Consider the following 27,190-nt stretch of genomic DNA (forward strand, 5'->3'; position numbering starts at 1 on the left):
TATTCCATAACAAAACTCTTATCGCATTATGCTTTTAAGGTGATATTGGCGAGCAACTTCGTATCATGAGAATATTAAATTATTTTCTCGAAATCTGCTGAAGCTATAAAGCTGACATTTTTACAACACATGGGCACGTATCTTTTGCTTATGATGTAACAGCGGTTGCTTTGTTAATTCATTTCCTTACAACAATTTGCATGCGAATATTTTCAAAATTTTTAATACACTATCTTCAATAATACGTATTTACGGTATATTAGATTTACGAAAACATTCTGTAAGGCTACTAAATAAATAGGCCAATATCTGAAAATTTCACTTTTATATATAAAAAAAAAAGTTGAGAAAATATTTCTTTTGAATAAAAAAATCAAACTTGTGAAAAATGAGCATTAAAATTAAAACTTACATTCTTATACTTCTTATACTTATACTTCTCAGACAAATCTAAACATTAACACGGATACAGTTTTAATAAGGTCTCTTTCCTTTATCCATTGAATCAGAGCTGGCCATCCCTGAATATAGCTCGACCAAGCGGCATATACCACCTCTTTCGTCTGTCTCTTTCCTTTCTGCTGTAAAGCGCTCAGGCTCTCCTGAGCTCTAAAGCGCGCATTTGCTCCTGTAGGCATCAATTGACATGACTGCCCTAGACTCAAATTCCGGGATTGGCCAATCTAATCGCTTTCCTTGATCTTAAAATAATTAGGGATCTAGTTATTTAAGACAAATGCCAGATTGGTTCCCATTTGCGCTAAAAAGATTTGTTCCTACAAGAAATTCAGATCGCATTATAAACTAATACAGTGGCATCAAACATTTTTTCCTTACATTTTTATTGTACCTTGTTTTTTTACTATACCTTGCTTAATAATGTACAGTTGCCTTGGTAATATTTTACACTGCATAGGTACGATCAGGATATAGTTAAAAATGCAAGGAAAACGTTTTTGATGTAACTTTACCAACACATCTTTCAATGCATGTGCCGGTTGAGTATATTCTCAGAACTAGCTCAGGATTTTACCTTGTTGGAACGTTTCTCGAATTGTTTCTGCATGGCCTTCTGAGTTTCTTATCACATTAAAATTAAATTCATCTGCCGAACTTAACTCATAAAATATATCACTATCACCTTCCAAATCACTCATGATCAACTATTTTTTAGTTTTAACCTGCCCAGTCTTGAAACATTTTAACGTTAACCTCAGATTAAGTCATTTGCGCATGCATGCACAGTACAGAATTCCAAGTTCCTCCTCTTAATCGAGAACCAACTTAAATCATTCTGAATGAGTTTCAAAGCACGTTAGAAGAGGAAGCTGGGAGTTCAGAACTGGCTCTAAATCAATTGAAGTCATGTTGGAATGCACATGAACAGGCAATTCAGAATCGATTCTGAACCATGCTGGAACAAAACTGAAGAGATGTATACAGATACCGTTTTGTAAGATCTGATGGTGAAAGCTTTATAATGAAATACTGATGTATAACTGTGAGAACAAGTTTTCACCTATGTATGTGGATGTACTTGTCACTTCTGAAGTTCTTGATTGGAGGCATAATTCTGAAACATCTTCCTTGAAGGTGACTAAGCCCCTGAAATTCATAATACTAGCAGTTTTTTTGTGGTTATAAGTGACTAGCAATAATACTTTTGTCAGTTTTAAGCACCTGTTTATATAATTAGCAGAATAAAGCCTGGTTCACAATAAACCGGAAACGAGAATCGGAACGAAAACGAAAACGGTAAAATTGTTAAAATGTGTACATTTAAATGTGAGCATTCACAATTAACGAAAAGCTTGCCGGAGCCCGGGATCGGGAACAAAGAGTTGGCCAAGTTTCAACTTTGGTGTTCATGTTTCCGATCACAGCCCACTAGATTCATTCTATTGCCATCCAAAAGCTATTTTATCGTCGTATATTTTGTAGCAAGAAGACCGTGACATAACCTATGCATTATTTTGTTCTGTGCTGTGCATCATGGAGCAAGTTTTATTTGATGAGATTCTAATATTGAGTGTTGAGGAAAATCCTCACATTTACGATAAGCGGCGCGCCTCGTATAAGAAAATGAAGGAGAATACGTGGCTTTCAATAGCTGCATCTTTGAACACCGATCGTAAGTGAATCATATTTCATTATTGTATTGGTACACACTACATATTCATGCTTCAATTCAATAACAACTGTTGTGTTCATTTTTGTTCTATTACAAATGTTTCTTCTCTAATTATTTTACGGCATGGTAGACTTAAAATAGGTTGTGATAATAAAGATGAATGGGCATATTTATAGTACCGTACCTAATGAAATGTTTCAGTTGAAATTTCGAAGTTGGTTAACCTGTGTTTATGTTGGCTGCTTTGTACTCATGAGAGAATGCCATTGGTCAATTATACACAAATAACATCAGAATGCGTAATATCGACTTTACATATCGTTATTGACATACATATCGATATGCATAGTCGTCTACATTCTCGGTTTATTGTGAATCAAAAATTTTCATATTCACGTCATCTGCTTCTCGTTTTCCTTCTGGTTCTCGTTCCCGGTTTATTGTGAACCAGCCTTAACACTAGAAATAGTTGCAGTATATTAACAACTATATCATGGAAAATAGTATAAAATTAATTATATCTGCATAAACTGTGCATATTTATAAATTAAGTTGGATATTTTACTATTTACAATCATCAAAAAAATTCGTGTATGTACTGAGGAAAATGACAGTTCGTCTTCATATTTGGTGCACAATAAATTAAACTGGAAGAAAATTCAAGAAAATAAACCATAAACGTGAAAATCATAGGCAACTTAAAAAATTGTGTTGTCGCAAAATATACGAAGTTTGATCAAATAAAACCTGTTGCCCCACCTCCATATTCTACTGTCCTTGAAGTATGATCACATGATACATGGCATGATAGTTGCCATGCATAGAACAGTTTGATTCTCTACAGGCACCTGCTAGCATTCCTGATTTGTCACCATGTGACTTTCTATACACCGTGAAAATGCTAGTTCTCACACCACTGGCAAGCGAAGTTTAGAATACGAAATTCCATATTTTGCCTGTCACTGTTCATGATAGTGCTTTTTTTTTATCTCCACAGGGGAATAGAATGGACAAACCTCACCAGCTTTCTGTCTTTCGCATTTCCAAATGTGAGCAGTTCACAAGGACAGGTTCGTAATGAACTGTTTCTTACTGACACGTTAACTGGCAACTCTGTGCCATTACGAACAGACAAGGGTGATGAACCTCCCATTGATATGGTGCGTGTCTCACCGCTGAAGTAAGTACCCAGCAATAGCAAGATTTATTTTTATTTCAAATATGTGATGTTTGAAAAGACTTCAATGAAATTCTGGTTTTAAGTGTGTTTAAAGTACATTACTTTATTAAATTCGTTTTAAAGGAATAGTGAATTGGCTGTACAGTATTTTGTTATTGGATTGTTTGATTTGTAAAAATTAAAAATCTCTTACTTTGATACCACTGAATTGATTTAATTGTAACTACATTGCTTAGAAACTATAATTGTGGATTTGAATCCTATCTGTATTGTGGATGTTTTATATATTAATTTATGCAAATTCACAACATTAACTTTATTTACGCAATACCATGAGAATGTTGTTGTTGTTTGTTGTTTTCTAATGCTAGGCGTTTGACAGTAAAGTCATTTGACCTCTTGGACTCCAATATTTTTCAAAGATATTATCATGACCAGCCAATGAAGCACAGATTTTGAGGTGTTCCGAATCCATTTCTTGGTTTGAGTTGCACAATGGGCAGTTAGGGGACTGATATATTCCAATTCTATGCAGGTGTTTGGCCAAACAATCATGGCCTGTTGCCAATCTAAATGCAGCTACAGACGATTTTCGTGATAAATCGGGAATTAACTGTGGATTTTGATGCAGAGAGTCCCATTTTTTCCCTTGGGATTGTATTATCAAATTTTGTTTGTTGAAGTCTAAGTATGTAGATTTAATAAATCTCTTCACAGAGTAATACATAGATTTAGTAACAGGTCTGTAAGTAGCAGTGCTGCCCTTCTTTGCTAAAGCATCCGCATTCTCGTTTCCCAGGATTCCACAATGGGATGGTATCCATTGGAATACAATTCTTTTATTGAGTGATATTAATTGAGAGAGCATTTTAGTTATTTCTGCTGTTTGAGATGAAGGTGTGTTTTTAGAGACTATTGATAGAATGAGAATGTACACAATCCTTTAGTAACAACATGTAAAGCCTTCTTAAAACATATATCTCAGAATTTTGTTTCACAGCATTTGATTCCATATCAACCTAAAGAAGTTTAACTTCAATAAAAATTCTTTTAAAAAAATCTTTAGTCTGAACATGGCATTCTCATTTTCATGAGCAGTGAAATATAGTCACATATATGCTCAAAATAATCACGTTTCCTGGTTCATACACACTGTATTAATATAAATTTTTAGTCTTAGCAAAATGTCGGAATGTCTGGATCTGAATCCTTGTGGTATTTGTGGTGAACGAAGGTTGTTTTATAGCACATTTTCGTAGATTATTCCTGTTTACCCTATTAATATTCCACCACTTAGCCATTAACAGTAATATTTCATACAATTTAATCTATTATGACTAGCTCACTACAGCAATATCTGAGCCAGAAAAGTTTTTTTTTTTTTTTTTTTTTTTTTTTTTTTTTTTTTTTAAAGGAACATGGCAGTACTGTGTATCAATGTATTGTATGTCAGACAGGAGGAAAATCCATAAGTGAATGTAAACAGAGTGTGAAATTATGAGAATACTACTGTTCGTTCTAAAAACATTTCCTCTCATAATTCGAGATAAATATCACTCTCAGTTTTCTAGAAATCAAGTGCAGATAAAGCTTATTCCTACATCTCATCAAAAATAAGGGGTCCCTCTGCCTGAGTACAGTACATGGAGAGTAATGGTTCAAACTAATCAATTTCGTCTGCCCATTTACATGTTACTGTATCATACAATTTTGTTACAGGCAGTACTTCGTTGTAATAATGAAAGATGGACCATTTGAGCTGTGGGATCTTAGAAATTTGTGCATGTTACGCACAATGCCCAAGAAGTTTCCTTCTGTTACAGCTTTGGTAAGTTCTGTTGTTTTTTTCAACATTCATTTTTGGAATGAAAATTAAGAGAAATAATTATTTATGTCAATAGATTTATTAGGTACGCTAGTACTTCATATCATACTTACTTACTTACTTACTTACTTACTGGCTTTTAAGGAACCCGGAGGTTCATTGCCGCCCTCACATAAGCCCGCCATTGGTTCCTATCCTGAGCAAAATTAATCCATTCTCTATTATCATATCCACCTCCCTCAAATCCATTTTAATATTATCTTCCCATCTACGTCTCGGCCTCCCTAAAGGCCTTTTTCCCTCTGACCTCCAAACTAACACTCTATGCATTTCTGGATTTGCCCATACGTGCTACATGCCCTGGCCATCTCAAACGTCTGGATTTAATGTTCCTAATTATGTCAGGTGAAGAATACAATCCGTGCAGTTCTGTGTTGTGTAACTTTCTCCATTCTCCTGTAACTTCATCCCTCTTAGCCCCAAATATTTTCCTAAGCACCTTATTCTCAAACACCCTTAATGTCTGTTCCTCTCTCAACGTGAGAGTCCAAGTTTCACAACCATAAAGAACAACCGGTAATATAACTGTTTTATAAATTCTAACTTTCAGATTTTTCGACAGCAGACTGGATGATAAAAGTTTCTCACCCAAATAATAACAGGCATATCTCATATTTATTCTATGTTTAATTTCCTCCCGAGTATCATTTATATTTGTTACTGTTGCTCCCAGATATTTGAACTTCTCCACCTCTTCAAAAGATAAATTTCTAACTTTTATATTTCCATTTCGTACAATATTCTCGTCACGAGACATAATCATATACTTTGTCTTTTCGGGATTTACTTCCAAACCTATCTCTTTACTTGCTTCCAGTAAAATTTCCGCGTTTTCCCTAATCGTTTGTGGATTTTCTCCTAACATATTCACGTCATCCGCATACACAAGCAGCTGATGTAACCCGTTCAATTCCAAACCCTCTCTGTTATCCTGGACTTTCCTAATGGCATACTCTAGAGCAAAGTTAAAAATTAAAGGTGATAGTGCATCTCCTTGCTTTAGCCCACAGTGAATTGGAAACGCATCTGACAGAAACTGACCTATACGAACTCTGCTGTACGTTTCACTGAGACACATTTTAATTAATCGAACTAGTTTCTTGGGAATACCAAATTCAATAAGAATATCATATAAAACTTCTCTCTTAACCGAATACTTGATATCATTATTTCTTAAAATGTTTCTGATTTTAGCATTCATCACTGTTACTTAGTGGTGGGAGGGGGGGGACTATGGCGTAGATAGTGGTAATGATAATCCAAACAATTATGTGATTAAGAAAAGGAACAAAAGGTAAAAGGTGTCTCCAACAAGTTCACTGAAGTTCCTATCTTTGAGCTACTGTTTTCACAATGAATAATAAGACAGTTAAAGTAAAAAGTATCTTTTTCTCCTATGCCATACTGTAGGGATGGGCATATTTGGCTAAAACAGCATGACGTATTACCTTTCCCCCACCATTACAGCATAGGCACATGCTCCTGTGGGACATAGGACAGAAGCGTGTGTGTCACATCAGATGGAGGAACAGATGAGTCACAAGAAGCTGTTTCATTTTCTATCTCTGAAAGCTTTGCCAGATATTTCAGATGATAGACGTAAAGAATATGGTAATGGCCTTGGAAAATTTGCAAGAAGAATTTCAAAACAGATTACAAGATGTCAGAAATTTAGGAAAGTCATATACTGTAGTTTATTTTGAAATTCGTTTGCAGTAGGACATATTGAGGTTCCTTTCGATTTACAAAAAGAAGTAATTGAACTTAAACGTGGCATGCACATCGGGAATGAATATTGGTCTCGTAGAGGAATGGATTTATTCAGGAAGTTGCAGGAAGATAAATACCCACATATGCATGCTTTTGGAGCCAGGTTAATGACAATATTTAGATCTTCTCACACTTGAACATCAAGAAATATTCTTTAAGGTCAAACATAAGCAACATAAACTTTAATTCAGCTCTGCAACTTGTGACACCAAATTTCGTCCCAAGAATCGCCTTAATAATTCAGAGCAAATGTAAATCTGCTTTTTGTAATACTAATACTGTGTACATTATTACAATTAAAAAGTTACTTTCTTAAAAGCAAATGATTAATAATTTATTTAATGCAGAAATTGTCATCAAGAAGTCGTACATTCACTTTATTGCATATTGCTTTGCAGCAGCTAATTTTTATATATTACTTTTCATCGATGGTTTAGTTTGAACATTCTACTCTTATATTGTATGATTAAAATTAAAATTGAAAATAATTCAGACATATATTGTAATTATTCTGTTATATTTAATAATATGCCATTATTTATGCTTGAAACAAGTGTTAATACAAAATGTCGTAAGCGGTATTATGACCCACCACTGCTTGTAGTGATATTGTCTCTTTCTTTCTATCAAACTTGTTTTCAAGCTCCCCACTCCCTACCATGTCCATGCCTGCCATTCTAGTATTTGTGACATTTCAGTGAAATGAGGTTAAAGAAAATGAGAGAGAAAATCGAGGTACTGTCTGGGAAAGATTGATAGCTGATAACTGTTCTAAATCGTAATAAAATCTCACCTATGCTTCTCATTATGAGCAATAGTGTCTGCATAATGTCACTGTTACTCCCCTGTAATTTATGAAGCATGTTACAGGAATGGGGTCGACCTGGTTGGTGAGTTGGTATAGCGCTGGCCTTCTGTACCCAAGGTTGCAGGTTCGATCCCAGGCCAGGTCGATTGCATTTAAGTGTGCTTAAATGCGACAGGCTCATGTCAGTAGATTTACTGGCATGTAAAAGAACTTCTGCGGGACAAAATTCCGGCACATCCTGTGATGCTGATATAACCTCTGCAGTTGCGAGCGTCATTAAACAAACCATAACATTTCAACATTACAGGAATGGTCTCCAATTCACAACCTGAAATCTCTGAAGAAGAAATTGGCTTCAGTAGAAGAGAAAGAGCAGGCTGAGCCCACAAATCTGGCAACTAGTGCTCCCGGTGGAGACCTCAGTGAGTTTTACTAATTACACTTCTATAGAGATGCCATGAAGTTGTCTGTGGACGTGTTTTAATGTAGGAACATGTTACAGGTCGAGGTGATGGCCCTGATAAACAACTAGTTGCAAGGGAGCATTTTGTGTTTAGTGACTCAGAAAGCCAGCTGTATCACTTCTCTGTTGAAGGAAACATTGTTCGTGATGGCATCAAAATACCACCTGAGGTAAGATATTTAGTTTTTATCTCTTTGGCCTGAATCTATTATGACCTGCAATATAATTCAGTCCTAAATTTTTCCGGATGTTCTATATGAAAAAAATATAAATATCTCATTATAAATGACAACATACACTTTGAGAATGTATTCTATAACATTCATAGTATTAATGTGAGGATCGATTTCAGTTATAGTCCCAACGCTGTTATTTCTGGCGTGACTCCGCCTCATTCAGCAGCGGCTGGTGGTCAAAATAATGAGTGTGCTACAATCTCTATATCGGCCTACTGTAGAGGCCTACACTTATGTATTTATCTTAATTTGGAGTCTCGCCTAGTGATGAAATATGAAGTCCATACGATGTTCTTTCGTACTGCAGAACTTGTCATTTGGTGTTAAACCCCTCCATCTTGGACATCATACACTTTTCTATTGACAGTATTGCAAGAGCAGTGAGACGATCCTGGGACATAGTGTTCCTTAAAAACGTTTTTATGCGTTTCAAGCAAGAAAAACATATTTCTGGCTCAGCAGCGGTCATTGGTGTTGTAACCAAAATATTTAACAACTTCGATACTTCACAGAATGGATCCTGTAAATTGTTGTTCGGAAGTCAGGTCTTCCGTATAGAAATCCAACTTGTATCTGGAACACTCTTTTGTTCAGTATAGTATAGCTGTTGACAGCAACTTTAACAGGTAGATGGCAGCAGCAGTCGGACACTTCAATTACCAAATACATTGTACATAGTTCCGAATTCTTCCACAAACAAGCTTTCTTTCGTTACGTTTTACTTTTGCAATCTCCAAGCTGTGTTGTGCTGAAGCTGACTACAGCACTTTCCCGCGTAAAAATAGCCAATCAGAGCAGTGATTTCAGCTTCGCACATGCGCATAACTGTCTACATTTTTCATGTGGAGCTTTGAGTAGCACAACGAACCCCCTGAGGCACCAAAGAAGCACGAAGACTAAACACTTTATAACGCGTCATGAACATAACCACGGGAAATTGTCAAATGGCAGATCAAATACTATGGTGGTATTACAAATACATTATTTGAGCCAAAATTATCATTGTGCTGTAGCACTGTAGCACATAAGGACGGGCCGCCCCTGGCCTCTTTGCTTACGTCTTAGAAAGTGAAGGCTCTATAAAGTCTAGGTAGGTAGTATCTTTCGTCATTTTCGCCATTTTTGTTCTTACGTACCGAGCTACCATATGAGGAATCTATTTGCCACACCGTTAAACATCGTCATGTCGTAGCTCCTATGATAATAAATCAAACTCAGTGTAATTCAGCAAATAATTGAGTGGCAAATAACGTCTTCGTGTGCTTTCTGCGAACGCCAACAAAAGAGCTAAAATGGCGGGCGATTATATTAAGTATTTATCGAGCCTTAAGAAATGAATCAGCGAATCACAAGACGTACACGTTTAAATGTAGCCGACCTGCAACGCGATTGGCTGCCGGAAATTACAGCGACGGGACTATAGTTTGTTTGTTTCCTCCCCCCCCCCCCCCTTCTTGAAAAATTAGCATTTGATGGATTTGTCTGGGTTTGGACGCAAGCTCCACAACTGTTCTCTCAAAAATGGAGCAAATGTCATGGCCTGCATAAGCGTCCCCTAAGTGGGGAAGAGAGGACATGGTTGGCGGAATTGTCTGATATTTCTCCTTTCTAGATCATATGGACCTGCTAACCAACAGCAGATGTTGTTCTCCAAACAGTTTAGGGGTTACATGTAGGTGATATAACCGTTATAACATAAAAATATGGTGCCTACATTAAAATGGTTATATGTACTTTTTGCTTCATTAATCTGCTGTATTGGAGAGCACGAGAGTTAATGGCTTTATTGTTCGGAACTCGCGTCAGTTAACAGCAACATGTATAATAAAGATTGATGTTCCATAGAATGGCATAATTTTAGCTTTTGGGATCTTCATATAATAAATATGGATGCTTCTTGAAATAACATAATTTTAGTTTTATCCTTGGGATCTTAAGTAAAAATGGATGTTCCATGAAATTACATAATCTTAGTTTTATTGCTAAGGATCTTCTTGTAGTAAAAATTTATGCTTCATGGAATGTTAGGAACTTTCATATAATAAATATTGTGACAGCGACGTGAGATTCGAACTCACGACCAGCGTCCCGCAAGAGAGAAGATCCCGCGGAGCACTTTGGAATGGCGCGCGGCTGAGAGGGGAGAGGGCCAACGAGGTGAGAGAGTGGAGAGAGTTTGCGCGCACATCTTCTGCTTGCCTAGAGAGGCCGAGAAATCCGTCGAAATGGAAGACTCGCGAATTCGAACTTTCGAGGCTACGTCGCTGTGGTTATAAATTACGGACGCGAAGGAACGACAGCAGAGTTTAGAGTTTTCAGTTGATTAGTCAGCCAGTCAGTGAGAAAGCCAGAGCAAGCAAGCCAGCCGGAGTTCGACTCGAGTGTGCGTCCGCATCTGCGTCAGCATCCGAAGGCCTGAGTTCGAGTGCAGTGGATCGCAGTTGGAGGGACCTGAGTTCGAGTGCAGTGGACCGCAGTTGGAGGGACCCGAGTTCGAGTACAGTGAACTGTCTCTGAAAGTCTGTGGTTCGAGATACTGTGAACTCGTGTGACTGAGATAGAAGAACTGTGAACTGAGAACTGGTAGTTCTGATTTGTAAATATTAGTTAAGATTAACAGTTCATTGTTGTGCGTGATAGTCCAAGTAAATTGTCATTGTCGTCGGTGGAGTGCTATAACGAATACTGTGTTGAGTGGAGATCCAATTGTTGACGAGAGCGTTAAGGTGAATTGTAGAAAGGAATTATTGTTGTGACGAATAAATTACATTGTTGTTACTAATAAAAATTCACAATATGTTGCTCCATGGAGTGACGTAATCTTCATATAGTGTATTCAATTACCATAATTTATACATGGTTAAATAAAATACATTAAAGGTGATATGTTACAGTTGTATGAACACAACTGTAACATATCACCTTTAATGTATTTTATCAAATCTATGAACACTGTATTATTGACCTAACATGTGTGTTTTATCTTTAAATATTATACATGGTTATTTACAGTTGTTTCCGAAAATAAAATAAAATCTAAGAGATCTCTGTTACCGGTATGTTATTTTTGTAAATCATAATTTCTAGTGGACATTTTAACTAAAACAGTTCTAATTTGCAGTCACATTATCTGAATAATATTCTATTGTAGCGTTATTGAAAGAATGTAATTTTTTCATTTTTTAGACTGGAGTTGGTACAGTGACATGCATAGCATTTAAGAACGATCAGATTGTACAGGGTGATGTAGATGGAATGCTGAATATTTGGGATCTGAAGGCTCGCACATCAAAAAATATTCACACAGGTCGTGGATGGATTAAGAAGATGCGCTTTGCTCCAGGCAAAGGAAATCTGAAACTCCTTATCCTGTACAGTGATGGTGTTGATATTGTCGATTTGAAAAAGGTACTCTTTGTGAACTTAATATTTGCTAAGCTTTAATATAGACTATTAGTACTTGTCGTCGTCGTCGTCGTCGTCGTCATCATCATCATCATCATCATCATCATCATCATCATCATCATCATCATCATCATCATCCTGACAAATAAGCTGAGGGGCCTGTTACGGTCTTGTTTTCTGTCAGTACATATAATAAAAATAATTTGTACCAAGTGTTAAGATCTCTAAAGACTTATGTCAGCCATAGAATTCAGTTGAGGTAATCAGGAAGAAAAAGGTACAATCAAGTGGTGTGAGATCGGACAGTTTTGAGACATAGTTTGTGAATGAAAATGCAATAATTATTGAAATTACATAAATTGTGGGGTATACGTCTAAGGACATATTCACTAATTAGTTACTAATATAATTATTGATTACTGCAATTTATAGCAATTAATAAAAAGTGTTCGAACTCACCCCAGCGTTGGGGTGTGTTCAGACACTTTATGTTTCTTATGGATGTCTGAAGTGGTCCCACTGTGAGGTGAATTATTATAGAAAATATTTAGAATTCAATGTCTTGCATATTTAGCGAAGTTCTATGTTTGCAGCAATATGAAAGAATCTCTCAATTAAAATGTCCCAAAGATATGGTGAAAGTGTTAGACATTGATTGGGCTGCATCAGACAAACCAGTGCTGGCAACACAGGATGGTTGTCTAAGGATAATGGACATGACTTTGGCAACAAGTTATTCTCCACTTATGGATTACGAACTACAAGGTAGATATTTTGCTAATCCAATATATAGAGTATAATAGACTAATGTGGTCTGCCTGCTTAGTGGCTTTCATATACATAGTAACATTACACCTATCAGCCACGCAGAGTGCTGGTAATGTGTTATGTACTCATCCAATTGAACCAAGAACATGCTGAAAATGCTTGCTGTCCTTTTATGTACATCTCTGGCACCTACTTAATATGTCCTCCATTATATGCTCAAGTTCCTGTGGAGAAAAGGCAATCTCCTGATAGATATCTTGGATTTATCCTGTACACTTTATCTTTCAATGAACCATAAGGATAAAAGTCATAGGAGCTCAGGTTTGAGGATCGAGGGGACCACAGATTAACATTAATGATTTTATCCTGGAACACGTGATTAGTTTCTTGTAGGGAAATATTTGCTGTACAAGCAGTGGCAGAATTCTTTCCATTTTGGTCAACTCTTGAAAAAGGGGTGTAAAGTCAGATTCACACCTGTCAACATTAATTGAAGTGTCGGCTGGAACAACGTTGTAAGTTATAAAATTTTCATTCGGCATGTTTCCGTGTAATAATGTTGTATGTCATTGGACTTTCACTCTGAGAGAGGAACATAGGTTAAGGGTGTTTGAGAATAAGGTGCTTAGGAAAATATTTGGGGCTAAGCGGGATGAAGTTACAGGAGAATGGAGAAAGTTACACAATTCAGAACTGCACGCATTGTATTCTTCACCTGACATAATTAGGAACATTAAATCCAGACGTTTGAGATGGGCAGGGCATGTAGCACATATGGGCAAATCCAGAAATGCATATAGAGTGTTAGTTGGGAGACCGGAGGGAAAAAGACCTTTGGGGAGGCCGAGACGTAGATGGGAGGATAATATTAAAATGGATTTGAGGGAGGTGGGATATGATGATAGAGACTGGATTAATCTTGCACAGGATAGGGACCGATAGCGGGCTTATGTGAGGGCGGCAATGAACCTCCGGGCTCCTTAAAAGCCAGTAAGTAAGTAATGTTGTATGTCATGTTACCTTGCTATACTCTTTGGCTTGCAATTCTGTCCATCAATGCAGTACGTGAAATTTGTCCACTCAAAAGTTCGCTACCCTATAAGAACAACGTTGTATGTGTACACGTTTTTGCAGCTCCTGTAAATTTTACCAAATGTAACTTATAACATTGTTCCAGCCGACGCTTCAAATGTTTCTTGAAAAAAATGATCTGACAGTTTATGGCGCACCATACACCTACTTTCTCGTAATGCAGGAGACTTTGTGAGTAATGTCTGGTTTTTCAGTGAACCAGTAACAGTAATTTTGTGAATTTGCGTAGCCTGGAGAGGGAACCAAGCCTCATCAGAGAAGAAAGTAAGAGACAGGTATTTCTCTGTTATACATATTATTAACAACCCACAGTACGATAAGTGTCTGATTTTCGGTAGAGAATATGTTGAAAAATAGTTCAACATTATCTGTATCTGTTCCAATAAATCTTTCCATGAAATTGTATTTTCTTTCTGTAAACGATGCCAGGGAAACTTACTTTCTGGGGGATCGAGTGGCCAAAATTTGTATATGCACTTGTTTTGACATTATTAACATGGTGGAAGAAAAAAAATTAACAAGCAGTTAATTAAATTAGCAAGATTGTTTAATTTTTAATAGTGGTATTAGTGATTTTGAACTGGCAGGTTCTCATAGTTTCAAGTCAGGAAATTGTAAACTCTCAACATTATATTGTTCCCTGTCTACACATTTTCTCTTGTTACCAGATCCAGTGTTCTGTCCATTACTGCTACCAACTACTGCAGCCACCAATCTTCAACTTATGCTGTCCACACAATTTTGGAGAGATACATACTCTCTAGACTTTACAGTTGAAGATGGATTCTCAGAACAGGAACTTCATGGTGAGATATACCAGTAAAACTTTTTTTAAATGAATTAGTCATAAAGCTTCTGTCTCTTTCTTTTTAATCTCCTCATCTCTCTTTTTTTTCTCATAATAATGATAAATTTAACAGTGTCATTGAAATCTGACGCTGAATTTTTGGTATGGATACACAAGATATATTAAGGGGAGAGGATGGTAATTTTTAAAACTTTTTTCCTATTTGGTGTAAAATATTAATTTTTTGTATGTAGAGAGCTCATGGCTATAGCAACTCAACAAAATATAAATATTTTGAATAAATTATTTGGTAGCCAGATTTGAAAAAAAAAATGTACCCAATGCAGGATTTTACTAAACTCGATATATCTAAGCCATTTTTAAAGATAAATTCAAACACTATGTTACAATTTATTTGTAAAAGCACGCTCTACAAACTGTCTGTAACAGAATTTTGATATTAGTTCCTACAGTTGTAAAATAAACAATTAAAATTTAATAACATTTTTTTTTTATTTTCTTTCTTGCAAACAGAGAGACTTATTTTTAAAATGAAATCAATTAGGGAAATTCCGTTACAGAGAAAAGTTTCCTAGTAGTCTAGAGAATGTGATTCTAAATTTCATTCATATATCTTTAATAGTTCAAAAATTATATCGATTTTTGTCTGGCTATGTAGCAAAAAAAATAAAGTTCCAGAAACAGCAATCAAAGAGGGTGTGATTTAATAATCCAGAGCACAGGAACTTTAAAAATGGCGTCTCAACATCCAATAAGGGCACAGATACCCACACAATGTTATACAATGTATTCCACACACATCACAGAGTATTTTAAAGAAAAATTTGGTTTTGAAAAAAAAATGGAGTTCCGGAAACAACAAACAAAGGGCGGTGTGATTTAAAAATCCAGAGCGCAGGAAGTTTAAAAATGGCGTCTCTACAACCGATAAGGGCACAAATACCCACGAAATATTATACAATGTATTCTACACATATCACAGAGTATTTTAAGGAAAAAAATTGTTTTTTGAAAATTTACTCATTTTTCACCAAAAAATACCATCCTCTTCCCTTAAGGATATTAAGGAATCATCTTTTGTCGTAATTTGGATCTAAATTATAGAATAGCTTGAATTGTAATAAATTTCTCCCATATCCTTCATTTTATATCAAGATTCATTAGAATAATGTTTATTTGGAAAAAAGTCTAAATTTTCTAACTGTGTAATATGAAAAAATCGGTTATTGTATGACCATATGTAAAATTAGGGAATTAATTTTTGTATTTACATATGTGAAAGTTATGGGAGATCAAGGGAAGATGCGGATAGCTTTCAGTTGGACTAGAATGAGAGGAGAAGAGATTATGCTTTCGTCATCACATGGCAGTCTTTTATCGCTGACTGGCAGTGGTGTAGCCAGACTGATTATTTTGGGTGGCCAGATATGCAGGGTTTAGAAAGTATCTGACCCATCTCCTGACAATGCCGTTGCCGTCAACTCTCTTGAAACTCATTCTCGGAAGTCTTATTTAATAACGTGCAAAATTATGATAAACAATCATGCAAGGCATATCTATACAAACACTTCGTAAGGTGAACTGGAGCTGTCGAGATTTCCTAGCAACGAATCTGTCGATCGCTGATGATGGGTCCTTCAACAAATCCCAACTTTTCTCTCTCTCAACGGATAGAATTGCTAGATTACAAAGCCTTGTGCTTGACATGATTGTCGAATTTTTCTTCGTTTCAGAGCTTTGAAAAGTTTTATATCATTCCTTAATGAAGGACAAACATTTACTAATATCCATTTTTGGAGACTGAGGTGCTTCCGATAATGAATTTGCAAGAGCAAGAATATCGTCTAAACATACCAAATAAAATAATTAATATTGGAGGAAAAAAATTCGCTCCGGCGCTGGGGATCGAACCCGGGTCCACGTACCAAGCGCTCCGACCACCGAGCCACGCCAAATCCAATCCACAGCACCGGATCGAACCCTCCTCCCTCAGTGCCTCCCCCTGTGGCCTATATGTTAGGCATGTATGTTGACCTGTATGTCTAGGGTCAACCACCATTTTACTACTCCCGTGTCGCACGTCCTGAGCCGAGAGCTCCCTAGTGCTTATAACCACGCCTCTTAGGTCTACTCAGACCGTCACGGCAGCTGCAGTGTGGCAGCACAGTAGCATATTACATGTTCTGAAAACATTCTCCTATGTCATTCCAGGAGTCTTTACTGTACTGTTTTTAATACTGGATACTCTAATCGTGGTTGCCACTATCGCTATTATCTCTAATAGCGATTTCCGAAAATGTTGTTGTTGTTGTTTTCTGATGCCAGGCATTTGACAATAAAGTCATTTGACCTCTTGCACTCCAATATTTTTCAAAGATATTGTCATGGTTAGCCACTGACGCACAGATTTTGAGTTAAAAAATCCGAAAATGTATGTACACACTCTTCGTTCAACTGCTGAATTACCATAGAGCAGCGTTTCTCAAAGTATGTTCGGGGTTCCGTGAGCCCTATATGATTTTAAATTTCATTTCATACTTTTTTTACTTGATTATTTAAGGACATTGTATCAACTACTAAGTTATTTTGCATCGATGGGATAGCGAAGTGGTATTTGGCGAGATGAGGCCGGGGATTCGCCATAGATTACCTGACATTCGCCTTACGGTTGGGGAAACATCGGAAAAAATCCAACCAGGTAATGAGCCCAAGCGGGAATCGAACCCGCGCCCGAGCGCAACTCTGGATCGATAGACAAGTGCCTTAGCCGACTGGCTGCTCCGGTGGCTATTTTATACTTAGTGGATACTATAAAAATATATAAATGTTACGCAAATATGAATCAATAATAACATGAAACCACCGATGATGATAATAATAATAATAATAATAATAATAATAATAATAATACGCGTAATAATAATATGTTTAATGAACATCTGAAACTGAAAATAATACTTATCACTTTCATCACTGGATTCTCTGCATACGTGTTCACTAAAACAAAATACCGAAAAAGACAAAATTCAGACTACAGTAGAAATGAGACTACAACTTTTTGCCATAAAACCAGATTGTAGGCTTAAAAAGCAAATACATTCGTCCCACTGAACAGAATTATTGAGATACTAGCTTTCACTTGTCTGTTAATTATTAAATAATAATAAAATATTACAAGGATTCCGCAGTTGGCTGATCTTGCTCCATAGTTGACGAAAGGAATCCTGAAAAGGCCGATGTGTTGAATGTAGGGTAGTAGGCACATGCGGTACCCAGGACCTCCCACTCGCTCCCTCTGCTTCTCGCCCCGCAAAGAAACAGCTCAGGAAGTGAGACACGGGCAGTAGGAGCGCACTCAGTTGAGTGACTTATTTGGCCGGGATTCCGCAGTTATGATGCACTGCTAGCTATGAGAATATTATGGATTTATTAATATGTCCCACAGAACATCTCTGTAATGTTGACAATTAACATTGGAGGAGAAAAATTTGCTCCGGCGCTGGGGATCGAACCCGGGTCCCTGCTGGTGCTATAATCAGAACTCTGCTACCAGTACATCTGTAAAATCATGGAAATATATTAGTGTTGTGTTGGTGCACACAGTGGTTAAGGAGCAGTTGGACATGATGGATGAGGAGCAACTAGATTACCTGCATCAGTGCCCCTTGGGTACAGCTGAACGAAGTTTGGTAGCTGCCCAGCTATTTGGAGACCAGACTGAAGTTGACTTCTGGAACATAGCTCTGTACTACATGCAAGCTTTCAAGCTGGAATCCAGGCACAGGTGAGTTACAACTTACGAAGGTTGATCATTAAATAAGGCTCCATATTTTGCTAAGAGTTTTATGTATAATTTATACACAAGTTACATTTACAGTGTTGAACTGGAAACTGATTACTAGAGCCCAGACGAGAAGTTATGGCACCAGCACAAAGGACGCATTTTAGTTCGTTTGCTTGGACTTGCCCTCACACTCAACTGGAGGGGTGTTGGGTTAGTTGGTTACTAGCATTCCGAGTGTTCAGATCGTTCTGCTACTGCCGCTATTGCTAATACTGAAAACATTATCCTTCTGAGCGCCCTCATTATGGCATTATCTAAGGTGTGAAATCATAGAGTACCGGTAGTTCATAGTCAAGGACATGAAATAGCATACAATGTGTGGAAATTCATGTCAGAAGAGGCTGTAAATGGAATACCAATTCCATTGAAAAGCGTGTGTGCAAGAGTAGTGGCTGCCACTGGTATTTCAAAGCGAACCTTGGCAAGAATCAGGAAAGAAGGGAAAAATATTGATGCAGGAACAGCAGATTCTTTCTCCAGTCCGGAAAAATCACAGCCGAAGAAGAAGATTGTTGCAGCTGTAGACAGGTTTGATGAGGAAGTCCTAAGAAGACTCATCTATAATTTCTATGCTACGCATAAGCAGAGGCCAACTCTGCAATCGCTTCTTCCAAGAATGGATATCAGTGTATGATTATGTGAAATCATAATTTCTATGCTACGCATAAGCAGAGGCCAACTCTGCAATCACTTCTTCCAAGAATGGATATCAGTGTATGATTATGTGAAAGTGAGCACGTGATGGACAGTATTTTGGAGAACATTTCCATAAACTTAGGGACATCTGATTCCACCACAGATCAGTCGTATGATTCAGACGGAGAATAAGAATATAAAGATGGAATAGTGGGTATAATTCCATTAGGTACCTTCGGACTCTTGAGTAGGAAAGTGGTGATACTAAGGTAAGACGAATGTTTTTAGAAAGAGATGAAACGGATATGCCTGCTGCTCTGAGCTTGAGAACCGTAACCCAAATAACCCCCACTCCTCTACCCTGCTGGTCGGCAATTTAAAACTTCACACAGGTTGGTGCCATAACATCTCGTCTCAGCTCTACTTTGCTACATAGTCTCGTAGATGACTAATGCACTTAGCCCATCATAGCATAAACTTGAAAATTCATCTCTGTAGAAATTTGGCCCTTGTTCCAACCAATATTGGACAGCATCCTGTACAGTTACATCATCCAGAGAAATTGTCTTCCTCCAAGATGTTTCTTCACTGACCCAAACAAATGAAAATCATATGGAGCTAAATTTGGTCTGTAAGGAGGATAGTAGGATACTCCATAATATTAGTGTCATTAAATAACCAATTAAAAGAGAATATAATATCCTTTTAACCAGACTGCTTTTTAATACAAAATAATTTTGAAAAATTTTAATGTAAATGAATCTTTTATACTTCCCGGTTAGAATACAGGAATTTTTCCTTAAAGAGGATTATTCCTGTGTTCGTCCATGGTCTGGAATTTAGGTTAAGTTTAGATTTAAGACCTCTCCTGGCACTACATTATCATAATCATCCTATCACATCATCTGGGTAATGTAACTCTGCCTTCCAGGCGCCCCAACCTCAGAAGTGGGTTACAATTAAGCCACAGCCAGGAGAGAAGACCAGAAATGTCGAAAAGACAACCTGGTGGCATTGGATAAAAAAAAAAAATAAAAAAAAAACTTCAGAATAAAATTAAAAGTAGAGAAATTTAATTGATAAGTCAAAGCAGCCAATTTTATTAATATTACTATCTGCTGCTTCAGTCAATAGCATGAACTGTAAGCTTGTTTAAATTTCCTTCATTGTGTGACAGTAATACAATTAATAGACTGGTATTGAAAATTGTTGATTGTTCCCGTAAAGATTAAATTTTTATGGCTTTTCGTAAATTTTAATAAGATCACCTCGTTTTACATTTTGCAGCAAAGTAATTGATGTGGACCAATCAGCAGGAGGTGATATAATTACCACAGGTTCACCATCTGCCCTCGATACGAAAAGAATAAATAGATATCCCCATCTTCAGCCGTTGGATACATGTTATGATGTTCTGTGTGATCCTTATACATACCAGGTGAGTTGAATGGAGCAGAAGTTTATTTATGATATAAAGTAGTAGATAAACATAGGCCTGGATGCAGAAAAGCCGATTAGATGTGATCAATGATAAAGGAGGATTTGATTTGTCAACAGATTTGATCAACAGATTTTTGTTGATTAGTGACTAATCATTGATCAAGTGTAGGTTGTGTATAATGAAGTTATAGTAATTTATGTAAGAAATAGTTGAAGTAGATAGTTATTGTTCTAAAATGACGTAATAGATCCTTCTCATGAAGAAATTTTCAAACAATATGAAGAAATATTCGATAAATATCCATAAGCAATGTCTGACGTCATATGGTGAATGATGTCATTTACATTCATTAAACCCTCTACAGTGTTTAATAAGAGGATTTTATTAATATCAGAAAAGTTTTGCCCCTTCTGTTTTTAGTTCGGTTCATTCCTTTTATTTTATTCTGTAGTCTATGCAGATGGAATCGAGACAAGTTGATTGGAGATTCACTTTCGTGCAACACAATAAATAATCAAATAAATCAGACATCAAATGATTGGTGATCAGGGACTGATTTAATTTACATTTCTACAACCGGGTCATAATATTTGTACAGTACTAAATTAATGAAACAAATGTCATGAACCTTAATAATTTATTATCTTACTTCACCTCACCTAATATTAACTTACTTTACCTCGCTTTACCTTACCTTACTTCATCTCACTTTATCTTATTTTACTTCATCTTGCCTCATCTTAACTTATTTTACTTTACCTTACCTTAAATTACTTCACCTCTCCTTGCCTTAATTTATTTCACTCTCTCACTTTATCTTATCTTACATAATGTAAGATTGCCCATCTCCATTGGATTCCAGCACATTGTGGAGTCATGGGGAATGAAACCGCAGACACACTTGCAAAGAAAGGCACAACAATAAAACAAAAATCTAAATTTAATTTCTCATATTCCTCAATAAAACGCTTGATCAGTACAAAATTTTCCCATTCATACTTACAAGAAATAGAATCCAATGCTAAAGACAAAAAATGGATTACACTACTTCCCAACCCAGATATAATCTCCCAGAGACCAAGGAAAACAGCAGTTGCAGCCTTCAGACTATTGACAAATCATGACTTCTAGCAAGTCATCTCTACAGAATAGGTATCTCAGCTTCACCAATATGTGTCCTGTGTAACGATCCAGCAGAAATGAATGAAGATCACTTGAAGACCTGTGAAGCATTAAGGTCAGAAGAAACTACAGTTCAAAAGTATTGGAAAGCACGACTGCTAATGGCTTCATTGCCAAATGCAAGGCACTAGACAACAACAATAACATAATGTAAGGTCATATTTCCTGTAACAATAATACTGTCATCACACTATGCAATCAAATATTTAGTCGTATTTCTGATACACCCTGTATATGATTATTTTTTAGACCTCTATCATATTCTAAGCTTGTTTTCTTCCAAAACAACGCCAATCCTTGTCTAAAAGCTTTTGTTATTGTGCATGTCACTTGAAAACTCGCTCAGTCCGTAGATCAGTGGATTAAAAAAACTAGCTCAGTCATTTTCATAAAAATGAACTGAACACATTTTGGGATCACACTTTTCAATATTGCTAATTTTACCTCGGCTCTAGTTTCACCTTAATTCTACTTCACTTTGCCTTGCTTCACCTCACCTCACGTTCATGATTAATTTCCACACTTGTCTCCACTCTCCCATTTAAAGGAGGTATTGATATCCCTCGTATCTCATACTGTAACTGAATGTTGTTCTCAGCGGCTGCAACTGGAGCGAGTGAGTCTTCATGAGAGCAAACGAGGGGACTACCAGCATACTAAGAAAGTGATAGAGCAGCTGATCCTGCTGGGTGAAATGGACCGAGCTGTGCAGCTGCTGCTGGAGACGGAACTTGAGAACCCCAACTATTACACCGACGCCATCAAGTAAGAATAGGATTTGTTATTCCTGTAACGTAGTGGATAAGGTGGCTGAATCAGCAGTAGCTATTGCAAAAATGAACTTAAGTGTGTTCGATTTTAAGATGATGCAGTTCATTACAGCAAAATGAGCAGACTTTTGGAGAGGTAAACGTGGCTGCTTTTTTTTTCTGGATCTTTATATCCCAAGTTCAAACCTTGCCAAGGGTGGTGGCCAAGTATAGTTTCCTCAAGTTTATAGCACATAAAATGACATTACTCTCAGTTCCACAAGTAAGAACTCTGCCCCCACACCACTTCTACACAGATGACTTTGATTGACAGGTCATTTAGGGGAGATGTCTATAATGTTTTTGCTGTAAGAAAAATCCTAATGTAAACATAAGCACGTTGCTGTCATGCCCGTGATTGGCTCCCAGTCAAAACACTCACATGACGCAGGAAAATATAGTTCGTATTTGGAAACCATAATCTTGCATTATTTGAAAATAAAAAATTGAATTCTAGTTGTTAAATACAATGAAACATATAACTTCACTCATATGTAAAACGCTATGTAAAAGAAAAACTATTTTTATATATTGTTATGTACAATGAACGCGGATGAATACCAACAGTAACACTGCGGTAGTCTGTTCTTGTAACAAGCTGGCGTCACTTGAGCTCGTAGTTGTTCACGTAAGCACGTGGACTGAAGTATGGCGTCTGCATCTTCGTTGTGTGTGGTTATTAATCATAAGAGTGGAAACCCTCTCAAAAGTGGAGAAAAACAAATAGTCTTAAAGGTATATAATAAGTTATGTGATCATTTAATTACAGTAACTATAAAGTAAAACGTTTCCTAAGCAAACGAATGCATAGTAGTGAGGTTAGGCCTACATGACGAATAACAGGAAATGTTTAACATGAAACAGAATGTACAACAGTAGGTGGGAACATGTACTGAGAATCTATGGCGCCAGACAGCGGCCAATGAAGCCTCACTTCAGTCACGTGCTATTGTGTACATTAGAATTTTTCTTACAGCGAAAAGATTATAGTTACAGCTTGCATTGAATACTATGTTTATTATTAGTATTATTACTGCTACCACAATACCACGACTGTCAATAAATGGGTAGTTTATTAAGTATAGTGACACTAAAAAATCTTTGATTATTAATGGACAGAGATCTAAATTGGAATAGTCAAGTAGGTAACTCGCATCTGTAAGGAAGTATTTTCATTGCTCCACTCTCTAAATCATTTGCGAAATTGTGTGCCTCTTTCCAGAAAAGGAAACATTGTTCAATTGTTAGTGATGCCGCATTTTGATTACTGTGATTCTCTCTTAACTAATATAACTTGTCAATTTAACAGAAAGGCTATAACGTGTTCATAATGTGTGTGTCTGCTTTATCTGCAATACTCGTAAATTTGACCATATAACACCATCTTTTGAAGCTCTTTCATGGATCCACCTAAAGGAGCGAAGAACAGCATATTCTTTATCTGTTCTATTTACAATATTACTCACTTCTGCTTCAAAATAAATGAGAACTGGCTTTGAATACCTTACAACAGCGTTCGTCAAACTTTTTTGAAGTGGGGACCACTTTTTAAAGTCAGAACAGTTCTGCGGACCACCTTACTCTTGTTCCCTTCGAAGCAAATTTATCATTTTCGTATCATATTTTAATGCCAGTATACTTATATTTTAAAATTGAATTAAGATTCGGTACTTTGGTCCTATGTTATGAATTCGGGTGGTCTCTGGCTGGGTTACAGGCGTGGCGCCAGATGTGCATGGAAAAGATGTCGAGAAACACCACGTATATAGTGCTTTAAATCCCTCTTTTGTTGCTGAGAGTAGAGTGGGAATTTGATAGACAGGTAGGGTATAAATTTCATAAAAGGCAGTCCTGGCAGAAAAAGTGAAATTTGATTGCCATGTGTCATTTCCAAACTCTGAGATTTTAAGCTATAATTTGATACGCAATTCGTTTGAATTTTATTTATTCTTCTGTCTTTTTTGAAGGACCAAAAGGGCAGACCTCGAGGACCACAGGTGGTCCGCGGACCGTAGTTTGAGAAACGCTGCCTTACAATATTGCACAATCAACATCAGGGTTTATTATCTATTCCTCGTCACCGTACCTCTTTCTATTCATCCTTTTTCACCGCGTCAGTTTGTCGCCTATGGAACTCCTTACCTCGTCATGTCAGGGATTGCCGAACAGTTAATCCGTTTAAATTAAGAATTACATATTTTTACATTGGAATTGATTTGTGAGTGTTAGCCGATTTTATAGGCTATTCTGTGTGTTTTGTATAAATTGTCATTTAGACCTATTATAAAGTAGAATTAGGATATAAATAATTGTAAATTACTTAATTATGTATCATGTTTAGTCAACATTTCATTATATGTAAGCTCCTTAATCTGCATGATATTGATTTTATATTTAAGTGTTACTATTAATATTGCTACTTTTGTTATTGTTTCAATGTATATTTCACTTCTGGTAGTGTGGAAGAGAAGGCCTCATGACCTTAGCTCTACCAGAATGAGTAAATAAATAAATGAATAACAGATAGCCCTGCTCGTACATGTATGGGCATCTTAAGTGATAAAGTAGTAGGAATATTCTCTCAGAGAAGCCACCAGCGTGGCTCAGTTGGTTAAGTGATAAAGTAGCAGGAATATTCTCTCAGAGAAGCCACCGGCGTGGCTCAGTCGGTTAAGGCGCTTGCCTGCCAGTCTGAAGTTGTGCTCGGGCTGATTATCTGGTTGGGTTTTCCCCAAACGCAAGGTGAATGCCAGGTAATCTATGACGAATCCTTGGCCTCATTTCGCGAAATATCATCTCGCTATTACTCTAATTTCATCGACACTAAATAACCTAGTACAACTACTAGGCATCGTTGAATAACCAACTAAAAAAATTCTCTCAGAGATGTGAATATGTTAAGAGAAAATCCACAAACTATTAGAGAAAACACGGAAATTTTACTTTAAGATGGGTGAATCCAGAAATGCATATAGAGTGTTAGTAGGAGACCTGAGGGAAAAAGACCTTTGGGGAGGTCGAGATGTAGATGAGAGGATAGTATTAAAATGGATTTGAGGGACGTGGGATATGATTCTAGGAACTGGATTATTCTTGTTCAGGATAGGGACCATCCATTCTTTGGACTTGACCAAAACATTTTAATCTGTTACAGTCGACGGCAATTCGGAAGGCGGTTGTCTGCTAGCGTTTGCGTCGAGAGAGCAAGGCAGCGTACAACATTGCCACATCGTACTTCATGAGCACGTGCAATACAAATAGCGCAGGAGAGAATTTAAATTATCAAAAGACAATAATGACCTTAGCCGTTGATTACTGTAAGCATGACACCAAACAAACCCTCTTTCCTTCACTAACAATATTCTTTGCGCGGTTCTCAATCCCACACCACATGCTTCTGCAGTCGTTTCTTGCATGTTGGCAATGTTGCTGTCAGCATCAAGATGGCCGGCAGCGTTCTGCTCGTTAACGTTTTTAAAATAATTATACACCTTAAACACTATTTTCCGCGCCTGCTTGTGTAATACTTGTTTTTTTACAGTCTCTTCTTCCATTTATTTACCTTACATACACACAGTAAATGTTAGTTTTACTTATTCAATGTATTGAAACACTCGCACGTGAACAAACGAACTCAGGAAGTGCTTGTTATAGACTGATTCTGATTGGTTCTACTGTACAAGCTTGTGACGTCACATACCAGAAATGCTACGGCGCATATAGAAGCTAACTGCCTTCCGAAATGCCGTCTAGTCTAGTTTCTAAATTTATTTTTATTTTTTCTCTTTTTATAATATTCTCCTGATTTCATTTCGTATTCACCTGGTCCTCTTCCCCCCCCCCCCACATAGAAATTTCATCTCTGCAGCCTGAATTCTACTTTAATCCCTTTTCTATATGTCCATGCTTCTGAGGCATACCACATTATTACGTACATTCTGATACTTTTCAAATTGTTAGTGATATGTGACGTATTGATACTTAATGTTGCAGAGCTTGTCTTGTTGCGACAATCCAGTCCACTGGAGCAGCACAGAGCACCATCAAACTAGTGGCAACGAATCTCATTGCCAATGGCAATATCTGGGAAGGTGTGCAGCTTCTCTGTTTGATTGGCAAGGGTTTGGATGCATGCCGTTACTTGCTTTCATACAGCCTGTGGGAAGCAGCTGTATGGCTGGCCAAGTCAGTACTACCAACCCCTGAAACACATGAGGTGATGCGCAAATGGGCTGATCATCTTTTGAACAATGGACAGAAGGTTAGCATTTTAAAAATTTCCATTTCTTGGCTAGACAAATATAGAATTTTTCTCTTGAACGAAGAGGAAGTTGAGTTATTTGGAAGCTACAGAGCAGGGATGTAGAAACTGCCCCTTGACATTTTTGTGGTGTGCTGAAAAATCACGAATAATGCTTTAGTAGGCACGATAAACCTCATTTGGTCTTTTCAAATGTCTTTTCGTCTGTAACCTTTTGGTTCATATTCTGTATTCTGTTATTCTAAGCATTCGACAAGAAAGTCGATGATATTGCAAAACAGGCAACATATTTGCAACCAAGACCTCTTCAAGTGATATCTCTATCCAGTGCTTTTGCTTCAGTAAAGTCTCATTTTACAAATCTATGGATCAACAATTGGCTCTCTTCTGACAAAGAAAAAATTTTACAGTGTGTACAAAACAAACCAAATGACCTGGAAATGTACAAAAACTTGCCCAGACATATTCAAA

General features: G+C 36.9%; 1 protein-coding gene across 1 annotated transcript in view; it reads left to right on the forward strand.

The window, feature by feature from the left end:
• The window catches only part of LOC138692656 (WD repeat-containing protein 11-like), a 66,621-nt gene that overhangs the window by 20,457 nt on the left and 18,974 nt on the right, over positions 1-27,190 (forward strand). Inside the window, exons 12-22 of the mRNA XM_069815802.1 lie at positions 3,129-3,311; positions 5,031-5,139; positions 8,082-8,196; positions 8,277-8,407; positions 11,660-11,881; positions 12,472-12,643; positions 14,407-14,544; positions 18,150-18,330; positions 20,314-20,464; positions 22,248-22,414; positions 26,452-26,719. Coding sequence (XP_069671903.1) covers positions 3,129-3,311; positions 5,031-5,139; positions 8,082-8,196; positions 8,277-8,407; positions 11,660-11,881; positions 12,472-12,643; positions 14,407-14,544; positions 18,150-18,330; positions 20,314-20,464; positions 22,248-22,414; positions 26,452-26,719 — 1,837 coding nt within the window. The remainder of the gene's footprint in view (positions 1-3,128; positions 3,312-5,030; positions 5,140-8,081; positions 8,197-8,276; positions 8,408-11,659; positions 11,882-12,471; positions 12,644-14,406; positions 14,545-18,149; positions 18,331-20,313; positions 20,465-22,247; positions 22,415-26,451; positions 26,720-27,190) is intronic.

Source organism: Periplaneta americana, chromosome 1 (genome assembly GCF_040183065.1).
Source record: "Periplaneta americana isolate PAMFEO1 chromosome 1, P.americana_PAMFEO1_priV1, whole genome shotgun sequence".
NCBI lineage: Eukaryota > Metazoa > Arthropoda > Insecta > Blattodea > Blattidae > Periplaneta > Periplaneta americana.